Here is a 12,749-nt window from a genome sequence, read left to right as displayed (position 1 = left end):
AATAATATAAACTGAGAAATTAACACAGTAGATTGTCCTGGTCCGGAAACGGGAGCCCAGCCATGCCTCAGAAACCTTGCCCCACTTCTTTTTGCTTCAAAAATCAAACATGTGCGCAAAAATGGTTACAGGTGTTTGTTCGCATCGATTTTCAGTCCAAAATCGACATGACAAAATAATGTGCCACATGCTGAGGACATGCCATTAGCAGCTCGACACATGATATGACCCCAAAATGCTGGCATCATATTAGCCATTCCCTGCTCACTTTAAATTACTTCATCAATGATTCCTAAGAAAAAAGAAACAACTAGATTTTGGATTGATTTAAGTTGTTGATTCTAACTTGGTGCTGAATAATGACTGCTGATTTTCTACTTCAAACTTTTCTAAAAGGCTCAAAAAGTACAGCTGTAAGGCACCAGGGGATGCACCGATGCAGATTCACAAACTACATATTTTTTAGGCAACTTGGAGGAGCATCGGTGGGCGAATTAAGAGTGCTGTTAGTCAACATAGAACCCGAACTAGGCAATACTTGGAGAAAGCTCTCACAAGTTCGTACGTTCTGGCACCCAGTGTTCCTAAATTTAGCGGCAACTTAACAACAAAATGATGGGCAGAAAAATTCCTAGCAGCACGTGAGAAATCTATGTAGTGGCAACTTCACAAAAAAATTGTTGGCAAAAGTTCCTAGCAGTGCGTGAGGATTCACTACCTCTCCTGTACCTCGCACCAGTATGTGGTCCCCAGCAGTTTCCGTAGCAGCACCTCGAATCAATCCCCCCGGAATCATCCTGAAAACTGTGAGAGTTCCCCCAATCCCCCTTGCAGCACCTACCCCGAGCCTGGTACCTCCTTCCCTCCGCACACCCTTCCTCATGCCCCGTGTGAGTCGTCACTCCCGCACCGCGAGTCGACGAACTCATCTTCTACTGCGATTAGAAGGAGGGTACAGAACGAAACTAACCTTGGGATGGCGATGTACTGCGTGAATCGCAGGTCCCCCGGGAGCCGACTGCCATCCAATTTCTTCACGCTCGCTCGCGGGCTCATCCGTCCGCTCCCTGATCCACCATGCTCGATGTCGGTCCACTGCGCAGTGCCGCGTCTGGTGGACGGTGCGGCTGTGTCGCTCTGCTGCGCGGGGTCGCGCCAGTGATTAGGTGCCGGCAACCCTAGAATTTCAGTAGGGAAGAGAAAGGGGAATCGCCGGCGAGTGCGTGACCTGGAAAGAAAATAGTGAGCGACGCGTCTTGCAAAAAAAGAGAAGGAAAAAAAAAAGAAACGGAAACGGCAAAAGAAGCCACCGCTTCGCCCACCCCTCCCCACGTGGCGCGATCTCACGAAACTATGGACGGCGGGCGCTCCATTGCGCTCGCTCGCTTTCTAGCGTTTGGGTTATTTTTATTATTTGAAAAATAGAGAAGTGGCTGATATGTATGAGGATATGTATCTCGGGGTATCATGACGTGTCCAACCCCTGACACACTGGTTCCCAACTGTATCCGTGTTTCCCAGGTGGTAATGTAAATGTATATTCATGCTTCTGAATCACTGTGGGAGGCTGGTAGCTATTGTCGTTCTAATATGATAATGCTCCAACACGCTACTTACTTACGAAGCCTTTTATCCCAAACAAGTTGGGGTAGGCTAGATATGAAACCCTTTCATGAGGACTTCCCAGGAGGTCACCCATCCTAGTACTACTCTCACCCAAATGGGTTTCATACCCAAAAGACTGGCTAGTTTTTACGTTGGCTCGCCAAGCCGATCACAACCCTTAGATATGAAACCCTTTCACGAGGACTTCCCAGGAGGTCACCCATCCTAGTACTACTCTCGCTCAAATGGGTTTCATACCTATGGGACTGGCTAGTTTTTACGTTGGCTCGCCACGCCTATCACAACCCTCCTCCTTTACCCGGGCTTGGGACCGGCTATGCCTAGAAGACGTAGGCGAAGTTATAATGCTCCAACACGGAGAAAAATAATTACAGATGTGATCTTTTATTGTCGATTTCCTCATTGATTGGGGCACATGAACAATATTTGAGTTGTTTGGCACAAAGGACATCTATAACTTTCAATACTTATTCCAATTATAGGAATGAGTAGTGTAATATGGCAAGTAGTTGTGCACCATATCTTGTTTGCTAAATAGTAGTATGAACTATCAACTGTGTATTATGTTGTTTATATATATATTTCATAATGCATCATTGTGATTATGAAGTGAAGTGAAGTATAACATGTGCGTGGCATCTATAGATCTATATATAGAAGTATAATAGTGGCGCTGAGTTATTGTATTGATGACCATTGATTAACTTAATTGTATACTTGCAGTTACTAGACTTGCAGAAGAAAGTACGGTCTGATGTCAATGCTGAATACTGGCTACACAAAAAATGTGCGCATCCTGAGAGGCAATTATTTGACTGGGGGATGATGAGGATACGATATCCTTTTACCATGTATGGAATAGGGGATGGGTTTTCAATGGATACCGATGATATCCATCGCAAAAAGAGATTCACCGAGGTTTTTTCTCACATATTTGATATTCAGTTTTGACAATTTTTATACAACTGAAATCTTGATTTTCATTTTTTGCGTTCCCAAACTTCAGAGGATCTCAAAGCTTGAAGAGGAGGAAAAAAATCAGGCTGAGACCAGGAAGAGAAGATTTTTTACAGAAATTCTTAATGCTGCTAGGGAATATCAAGTGCAAACATCGGCTACTTACAAACGAAGAAAGCAACGTAATGATGGAGTTCAGGTATGGTTTGATTTGTTTCCTTATTTCAGAATTAGCAAACAAGATGGTCAATTATCACCTAATTTTGTGTCTTCACTGGATTTATTAGCTCATCCTATTTGTTTACAAACTCGGCTCTGCTGATGATTCTCTTTTATCTCATGATGTTTATTTGAAACACGCCTTATTTGCTGATAGCAATAACCTGATATTGTCAGTTTCTGGTAGGTGTGAACAATGCATCAAAAGTTTCTACTTGTTATATTTAGAGGACTTTCTTAATTTAGCTATTTTCTCCAATATTCATTGATATGTCTGCAACACCATTTCATGTGATGAGCCTCCCATAGGGATAAATGCTTTTTCTAGCATCACTCTACAATTTTTTTATGCTGTATCTATTGGCCTATCTGCAATTGTCTTGCTTCAATTAGCCATGCCATGATTTTGAATGATATTTTTGATGCTGGTTGCAACATGAAAGATGGACATTGTAGTAGCATACATGAAATCATTAGAATGTACAACAGATAAAAAAGATATCTGATGAAATGTGTTGTGCATGTTGTAATGCCCAAGAGATATCATACTTTTTGTGGATGTTCATGGTCAAGCCTTAAGATAAGATGTTTATCGCCCCCTTCCGCCCTTTAAGTTTTTTTATTAGAACGCCATTGTGTTTATTCCGCCCATTATATTTCCTAGGTTAAACTATGCATTTATCCCTATCTATACCCCTTTCCTTGATTTGCTAATCTAAGGATGCGTGAACTTTTTCTTTACTTGTTAAATGTAGGCATGGCATGTCCGGGCGCGCCAGCGTATCAATCGACTTGAAAAAAGTAGGTTGCAAGTTTTGAAAGCAGGTGATCAAGAAGCGTATATGCGGATGGTTGAGGAGAGCAAGAATGAACGGCTTACGATGCTCCTTGATAAGACAAATGAGCTTCTAGAAGGAATTGGGAAAGCTGTACAGCGACAAAAAGATGCTGAGCATGTTAGTCGTCCTGAAGGGTCTGAAGACTCAGAATCTGATGAATCCCCCGAGGAGTCTCCTTCAGATGATGATGCAGATACACACGGTTCTGCAAATACTAGTAAATTTAATGCTGCTGGCCGTAGGCTTGATTCTACTGTCCATTCCATCGAAGAGAAGGTAGATTGAAGCTCGACTTTTAGCCATATACTCCCTCCGTCCGGAATTACCTGTTGGAGAAATGGATGTATCTAGACGTATTTAAAGTTCTAAATACATCAATATCTATCATTTCTGCGACAAGTAATTTGGGACGGAGGGAGTATTTAGTAACTTGTTGCTTGAGATGTTGTCTCGGTCTCACAGTTTTAATCGATTTCTATATGCTATGCAACTAGTGTTGTATAATCTGGTAGCATGGCAAGTAAGATTGTGTGATCAAATACAAATTAACCTTTTGGCTGCACTCATTTTATGCCCCCCTTGGATTCGTGATGATGGTAGATAATATTATTGTCCATAATACAGTGGGTAGAGCCCTACTGCTATACAGTGGGTAGTGCCCTACTGCTACTAGATACCTACTGGCTTAAATAAATCAGTGTGTTATAATCATGTAATGTGGGGATTTTTCTGCAGAAGAATTTATTGCCTGTTTGCAATAACTGATGGTCCCAGTTTATTTGGATCTAATTTCGCTGCTCAGTGGTCCACGAATGAAAATTTTCAGTATTATGGTGTTCTGTAATTTGTTTTTGCCATTTTGTTCTTACAATACAATTTGTTATGTTTCCACTTCTGGGGCAACTAATGTTTCTTTCTACTGTTTTGGATTTACAGGTAACAGAACAACCGTCAGCCCTTGTAGGTGGGGAGTTGAGACCATATCAGTTAGAGGGTCTCCAATGGATGCTTTCTTTATTCAACAACAATTTGAATGGCATTCTGGCTGATGAAATGGGTTTGGGGAAAACAATTCAGACCATAGCTTTGATCGCTTATCTTTTGGAAAAGAAGGAGGTCACAGGACCTCACTTAATAGTAGCTCCCAAAGCAGTACTACCAAACTGGTCTAATGAGTTCAAAACATGGGCTCCCAGGTAACGTCTCACTGGAATTTGCTTGATCAGTATTTCTATATTGTCCTGCTATAAATTGAAGTAACCTAACTCTGATATGCTCGTCGTTTGCAGTATTGGTACAATTCTGTATGATGGTCGTCCAGATGAGAGAAAATCTCTCAGGGAAACAAATTTTGGAGGACAATTTAATGTTCTGCTCACACACTATGATTTGATACTGAAAGATAAGAAGTTCCTGAAGAAGGTTCACTGGCACTATTTGATAGTTGATGAAGGACATCGCTTGAAAAATCATGAATGTGCTCTTGCTCGCACACTAGTTTCCGGGTACACACTTTGGTCATAAGTTAAATTTTTTTTCTTTACTCTGGTGAAGCTTCTTCTATGTGATCACTTGCACCTCTGTTGGAGGATGGCTCTGTGCGCTAGTGACTCCATAACTCATTGTCCTATAGAAAACTTGAAAATATCTGTTGCGGAACAGCCACAGCGGAAAGATGATTAAAGATGAATTATTGTCCGTCCCTAAAAAAACGAGATGAATTATTGTCTGAATAAGAATAATATTGTAGTCCAGAAGAAAGATTAGATTAGTTTAGGAAAGTAACTGGTTAAAAGTGTCCAAGATAGAATTAGACATAGAACTCGTGCGGCATGTTCAGTCTGCCGTATTAAAGGCAGGGCCTGTACTCTATTGAGGGATGCAAGCAATAAACCTCCAGTATTCCTCTTTTCTTTTTCCTTCTTCGCCGATCATGCCCCAACTTTGTTTCCACAACCTCCCCCAGTCAACCGATACATTCTATTCAACCTGTCTTCTGTTCAGTCCACGTTTGTATCAGTCACAGCCGTTGAAAAACTCCAACCTTTCAGCTTTGTTTGTAGTATTAGGTCTCAGAAACCAAGGCTGGTGCTGCTGACCAGTATGAAGCTTCCATTCCTCTTCCGATAAGGTGGCATTGGCAAATTGAGCCTCAAAAGCACCTTATCCTGTCAGTTATTACACTCTTCAAACAATAAATGGTTTGTTAAAATAAGTACGGATCTCTCCTTTCATCAGCAAGAAAGAGCGAAGTTAAAACTTAGTATGACTAGGACACGACCTGAACTTATTCAGAGGTTTCTCACAAAATCATGTTGTACGCGTGCACAAATTTGTGTAAAAGTATAATCATGTGTATAGAACAGAAGTTAATAGGCATGCCTTTTTGAAATGTACATATTTTAGAGATAAGTTCATATCATAGTTCGTGGAACTTACATACTGGAGTTTGTGGTCTTCAGACAGTCTATTTAGCAGGTTAGACCTGTGCACACAACCGAAACATGTGTTTTATTAGTCTTACGTGAGTAGCTAACAGTACAATTAAGGAAATTGTGATCGTGTTCTTTACAGAATATAAAAGGTTACTTTGTACACAAGCATTATGTCTTCTCTCCGTGTTCGCATAAAAACCAGGCATATTTCCTTTGGGTATAAGGGTATGTTTGGATAATCACCAAAACTAACCGTACCAATATTTTGGCTATAACCAATATTTTGGCATGCCTATCCCCCCTAGCTAATTCTAGTTCATTTTTCTTGCCAACATTGTTCAAAGCATGTGCAACTTCCTTGACCAATATTGCTTAGCCAAATTTTGCTAGGGCAGCTTGGGCTCAAACCAAACACACCCGATTTTTAAACTTAAGGTACACGCATTTATCCTTCTATTTTAAGCAACGTGAGTTAAAGGCTGAAAATAACATTGAATGGGAGTGCATCCAACTGTACAAGAAAATCTGATGGCTTCCTTAACAGCTCTCATTATCTGTATCAACAGTATGGTCCCAACCGATAATTGATAAATTAGTCACCATATTGTTTATTTAAAGCTTAGAAGTTAACCATTAAGTTCGGTGTAAATCGTTGTGAACTCCAGGTAGGCCAGTAAATATTTATCTTTCGGTATGAAAAATGTTTTTTTCTTGAGAATATTCTTATCAAGATGAATAATTTCCATTACATTTCAGTATCTCTTTGCTTCATGGCTACTTGCTTACTCCCACTTTCCAATTTTCTGTTGAAGCCTCATTTTCCTTCATCTTTTCTGTGATTTAACCTTTTTGCTCATCCTTATTGGCTGAAGTGTTAAATTTTGTCTCGACCTTTTGTGAATCTGACTTATAGATTGCTGATACTTTCTTGTAGATATTTGATCCGCCGCAGACTACTTTTGACTGGCACTCCAATCCAAAATAGCCTACAGGAGCTGTGGTCATTGCTCAACTTTATTCTACCAAATATTTTTAATTCATCTGGGAATTTTGAGGAATGGTTTAATGCACCGTTTGCATGTGATGTTAGCATTAATGATGAGGAAGAACTATTGATCATACATCGTTTGCATCAAGTGAGTAATGCTTGCCCCAATCCACCCTCAGTCACTCAGTGATTTTAACAAGCTTACATGTTGATATAATGATATTTGTACCTCCACTTCTCTGGCATTCACACCTTTTCGGTTCAATGGAACCAACCGGTGTGTAAGCACGTGTGACACATGAAATGAAGATTACTTCCGATATTTGGGATTTTTATATTTATTCATTTGCTCTTGGTATTTGCCCAGGTTTTGCGTCCATTTTTGCTCCGTAGGAAAAAAGATGAAGTGGAAAAGTATCTCCCTTCAAAAACACAAGTAATACTGAAGTGTGACTTTTCAGCTTGGCAAAAAGCATACTACGAGCAAGTCGCAAGCAAGGGAAAGGTTGCCCTAGGATCTGGTACGTTTTACTTCCAATTCTTTCTTCCCTCGAGGAAGTACTTCTGACTGAATAAATTTGTAATGTTTGATCGATCCTTGGAGAAAGCTATGCATAAAATTTCAAACTCATGCTATAGTGTCAATGCAAACTTGGTCTTCTTTTGTATTGATGGCATATATAATGCATAGTATTGTCCTTGTGCCTGTACTGCATCTTGAAAATAATAATAAACCGACCGATGATATATTCTTAAGTGGAGCAAGGGATTCCTGCCTGTATTGCATATTTGCATTTAAATTGTCCTTGTATCTTTCTTGAATAGAAGCACTTCTTTATTGTCAACTATGTGCACGTGCAGGACTCAAACCAAAGGCTGTGGCAAACCTATCGATGCAGCTTAGGAAGTGCTGCAATCATCCTTACTTATTTGTAGAGCAATATAACATGTATCAGCGCGAGGAGATTGTTAGAGCATCAGGGAAGTTTGAATTGCTCGATCGGCTACTTCCAAAACTGCATAGGGCTGGTCACAGGGTTCTGCTTTTTTCTCAGATGACAAGATTGCTTAATATTTTGGAAGTATATTTGCAGATGTACAATTTCAAGTATATGAGGCTTGATGGATCAACGAAAACTGAAGAACGAGGGAAATTATTGGCAGATTTTAATAAGAAGGACTCAGAGTACTTCATTTTTCTTCTCAGCACACGAGCTGGAGGCCTTGGATTGAACTTGCAGACTGCAGATACAGTTATTATTTTTGATAGTGATTGGAATCCTCAGATGGATCAGCAAGCTGAAGACCGTGCTCATCGTATAGGACAGAAAAATGAAGTGCGTGTATTTGTTCTTGTTAGTGTTGGATCAATTGAAGAAGAGATCTTGGATCGTGCAAAACAGAAGATGGGTATTGATGCAAAAGTTATCCAGGCTGGGTTGTTCAACAACACCTCCACAGGTTTGTATGCCATTGCTGGCTGTCCTGTTCCTGTATCTCTTTTCTCCATGATGTATTCAAATGTGGAACTCAAAAATATTGTATTGATCTCTCGTGCAGCTCAGGATAGGAAAGCGTTGCTACAGGAGATCTTGAAGAGAGGAACTAGTACACTTGGAACTGACATCCCTAGTGAGCGTGAAATAAATCGTTTGGCTGCTCGAACTGAGGAAGAGTTCTGGTTATTTGAGAAGATGGATGAAGAGAGGCGACGACGAGAAAACTATAAATCCAGGCTGATGCAGGGACCTGAGGTTCCAGAATGGGTTTTTGATATCAGTGAAACCTTAGCTGAGAAGCTCCTTGCGGAAGAAGCCAAAAATCCTGTGATAAACACAAAGAGGCGAAGAAAGGAGGTTGTCTATTCGGACTCTTATGTTGATCAATGGATGAAATCTGACGAGGTATACGAAGACATCCCAAAGATGACTCCAAGAGCAAAACGGAGTGCTTATTTATCCGATATACAGGAGGTTGATTTACATGATAGGGCAAAAAGGCTCAAATATTCTGACAGCGCCGATGGCGCAGGCAACTCAACCTGGACACCAGAGAAAGGAAGAGCTGGAGTTTCTTCCTACAGCAAGGATGAGAACGAAGACGACAATGACGAAGACGAAGTCACCGCCGGTGGTTTGCAGCAGGGTGGTAGCTTCACCTGGAATACCCTCAGGAGGAAAAGGTCAAGCCACTCCACTAATCCGTCGTCGGACCCTAAAGGGCGCTCGGCATTTTAATGCCCATCTGATAGGAGTGCCATTTAGATGCATGTCTGCTTTCTTCCTTGTGAGGAAAAGTGCTCCGATAGAGAAACTAATACAGTTTCTTCAGAAGTGCATCTAAGCTCATCAACTTTAGGACTAGTGCAGTATTTTATGAATTGGTTGGTATTAAACTGTATCTTCATCAGAACTCGGAATGTTTCCTGATATGTTCGATGCTTAAATAGAAACAATGTTCCTCATGTCACGAGGGTAGAGGTATCTTAATTAGTTCTAAAAGAAAGTAGGGGCATGTTAAATAATGGACGCCACTAACTGCCATACGTGTGGCATATTCGACATGTGCCCACACACCGTGTGTGGTGTGAATAGGAGGCAGCTCACACGCGCTGTGTGTGGGCGGACATTGGAATTGCCCACACGTGTGGGCGCGGCTACTTCGTGCCACACGCCCAACAAGTACTACTCAACTTCACCTCGTGCATGTGGCATGAAGCAAAAATGCCCACACGTCCTGACGTAGCTACGTTAGGTACCCCGCGGGATGACTATTTATGGTAGTTAGCCGGGATGGTAAGTATAGTTGTAAAAGCATGGCAACTTTATCTGTTTTGGTTAACTATAGTTGCCATGTCTAATCATGACAACTCTATGGTAGTTGCCGCGTGTAATCAAACCGTAGTTGCCGTGTGTGATTAACTACTTGCCATATATGATCAAAACAGTAGTTGTCATATGTGTTTACCTAGTTGCCACGTGTGGTCCAACCATAGTTGCCATGTATTGTTAATCACAGTTGCCATGTGTGTTTATCTGGTTGCCACGTACGCGCAACTGCAGTTGCCGTGTAGCAAAGAATCACAGTTGCCATGTGTGTGTACTGAGTTGCCACGTTCACGTAACTGCAGTTGCCGTGTAGCAGAGAATCACAGTTGCCGTGTGTGTACCGAGTTGCCACGTTCGCATAACTGCAGTTGCCGTCCACAACATAGGAGTGTCGTGTGGGTGAAAAACAGTTCGCCCACACGCGCATGACCTAGGTGGTGGCTGTGTGGGCAGGAACTAGTTCGCCCACACAACGCAGCTGGCAAACAGCGTGGTGCGGGCGTGTGGGCAAACTTTCCAACGCCCACACACCAGCCCCATCCTACGTGGCACAAAAAATCAACCTTTTCATGCCAAGATTCGTGCAAAAGGCACTGGACGACGATTCAGGCGTGTGGGCGTTAGACTTTTCGTAAATAATTGATGCCCCTTGTGTTGTGCTAGCATGTCTAGCACAGTCTTTGTAGCACATACGTGTGATTTCTCGTCTCGCTGTTGGCAATTCTATGGGAAACTCCAAACCAAGCCGCTGAGGTCATGGTTAGAGAGAAAGCTGAACCAAGGAGGCGAAAGATTTGGGTTGGGTTTGAGAAATATTTTGGTGAATGAGGGACAGGGAGTTAAATTTACGGAAAGGAGGTGCATAGAAATTTGACTTCAAAATTAGAGGAGTTATTTGGGAAGATGGAACAGGGAGTTGAATTTTAGGGTAGGGCTAGAGTTTCTCTGTAACTCGCGTTAAGCTCACCTCCTAGTCGTCCCAACTACTTTGATCTGAGCGTTTTTCTAAATCAAATCCTCCGTGTGACGTGAGCAATGCTTCGAGGTTCGTAGCAGCGATGTCTACGGACCCACATTGCTTCATGTGTCAGCAATGGGATAATTGAACTAACCTGCAAAAAAAACCGTGATGACTGAACATGAAAATTTCATTGTCAGCCACACGCATGACGAAGCTCGTCCTCCCTGCTTTAGGTCCCGACGCAATGTCCGCTTTTCTACTGAGCAGTAATCGAGACCAACACCTTACCTGCGCAGCACTAGGCTGCACTTCCTGAACTCGGAGGTGTCAGCAGAGGTAGTCCTATGATTGCTGGACTTGTGCGTTATCAAATTGGGATTGATGGCTCTTGTCTCGAGTTCTCCATTAGAACTGAGAGCTAGCATCCACCCTCATTTGTGAATAATACTCTCGAAATAGCCTTTCACCTTACTTTGTAAATAAAATCACACGGTCGAATAATGGAAGATGTTGAGGAAGTTCTCTTCCAAGCTGATAAAAGAATATAAGATTGCACATGATGAACAAACCCAAGTCACCATTGGTGCACTGTTCGATGTTCACAACGTGCTGTTGAGTAGAAGCACATGAGCCATGGTGGCGGAGCAGCGCTGAGAAGCTTGGCAGGTGCTCCAACAGCACCCTCACGGGTTGTTATTCCCCATATTTAAGGGGTCTTGAAATTGAGAATCTTGAAGTCAAGAACAGGTGTCTTCTCAGCAAGTGGTTGTGGAAGTTATCTAGCGGAACTGACGCCACTTGGATACAAATCCTTCGTAGTAAGTATCTTCAAACCAAAACTTTGTCTCAGGTCACAGTACGACCGACGGATTCACCCTTTTGGAAAGGGCTTATGAAAGTAAAGCTTTCCTTGTTTAATAGGACAAAGTTTATTGTTGGTGACGGAGCCAGTACGAGATTCTGAGAGGATACTTGGCTCGGAGAGGTACCCCTAGCCATCCAATACCCGTCGTTATATCGTATTGTTCAACGACGTGATGTTTTTGTTGCAACCGTATTTCAATCAATCCCCCTTAATATTCAGTTCAGACGGGCGTTAGTGGGCAATCGTTGGGAAGAATGGCTACATCTAGTAAGGAGACTCATGGATGTTCAACTTTCCCAACAACCCGACAATGTACGCTGGAAGCTCACTAGGTCGGGAGAATTTACAGTTAAATCAATGTATGTTGATGTGATCAATTCAAACTCGATTCCTAGTTCCAAATATGTGTGGGCTGTCAAAGTTCCTTTGAAGTTTATGTGGTTTCTACACAAACAAGTTATTTTAACCAAGGACAACTTGACAAAGCGTAATTGGACAGGACCTACTACGTGTAGTTTCTGTGATCAGGATGAAACGATTAAACACCTGTTTCTTGATTGCCCACTAGCTAAAGTTTTATGGAGGACAGTCCATATTGCTTTTAATATTTCTCCACCGAGTTCAGTCAACACGTTATTTGGAACGTGGCTTAACGGGGTAGAGCCCAGGTTAGCGCGACATCACCTCGACAAGGGGAATTCAAAACTGTCATCATCACCAACTGTTGGTGCAATAATTTGACTCCTTATGTTTTGAAGATTGTTTTTTGATCGTGAAACAGTAGGAAAGTCTCCTACTGCGAGGTTGAAATAAAGTAGCAAACTATACAGTAATTACATGGTTAATTACAAGACATCCTTAGCTCCATTTTGGGTACTAGGTGGCGTGAAAAATTAAAACAGAAGAAAACTAGTGTGACGTCCTCGATTCAATCATACACTAATCATATACGCAAATGTGTACGATCAAGATTAAGGACTCATGCACAACATAACTCTGGACACAAATAAAATAATACAAGCTTTATATTA

General features: G+C 41.8%; 1 protein-coding gene across 2 annotated transcripts in view; it reads left to right on the top strand.

Moving 5' to 3' along the window:
- The window catches only part of LOC119364688 (probable ATP-dependent DNA helicase CHR12), a 24,742-nt gene extending 15,209 nt beyond the window's left edge, over nt 1-9,533 (top strand). Inside the window, exons 4-12 of one of the 2 annotated variants that reach the window (XM_037630190.1) lie at nt 2,350-2,544; nt 2,633-2,782; nt 3,558-3,917; nt 4,578-4,837; nt 4,931-5,146; nt 7,011-7,212; nt 7,432-7,585; nt 7,926-8,525; nt 8,625-9,533. In XM_037630190.1, coding sequence (XP_037486087.1) covers nt 2,350-2,544; nt 2,633-2,782; nt 3,558-3,917; nt 4,578-4,837; nt 4,931-5,146; nt 7,011-7,212; nt 7,432-7,585; nt 7,926-8,525; nt 8,625-9,301 — 2,814 coding nt within the window. In that variant the 3' untranslated portion in view covers nt 9,302-9,533. Of the gene's footprint in view, nt 1-2,349; nt 2,545-2,632; nt 2,783-3,557; nt 3,918-4,577; nt 4,838-4,930; nt 5,147-7,010; nt 7,213-7,431; nt 7,586-7,925 lie in introns of both variants that reach the window. The other variant, XM_037630181.1, reaches the window with a different exon arrangement.
- The last annotated feature ends 3,216 nt before the right edge of the window (nt 9,534-12,749 follow it).

This window comes from Triticum dicoccoides, chromosome 1A (genome assembly GCF_002162155.2).
Source record: "Triticum dicoccoides isolate Atlit2015 ecotype Zavitan chromosome 1A, WEW_v2.0, whole genome shotgun sequence".
NCBI lineage: Eukaryota > Viridiplantae > Streptophyta > Magnoliopsida > Poales > Poaceae > Triticum > Triticum dicoccoides.
The sequence above is the reverse complement of the archived record's forward strand: the minus strand, read 5'-3'. Positions and strand labels throughout refer to the sequence as shown.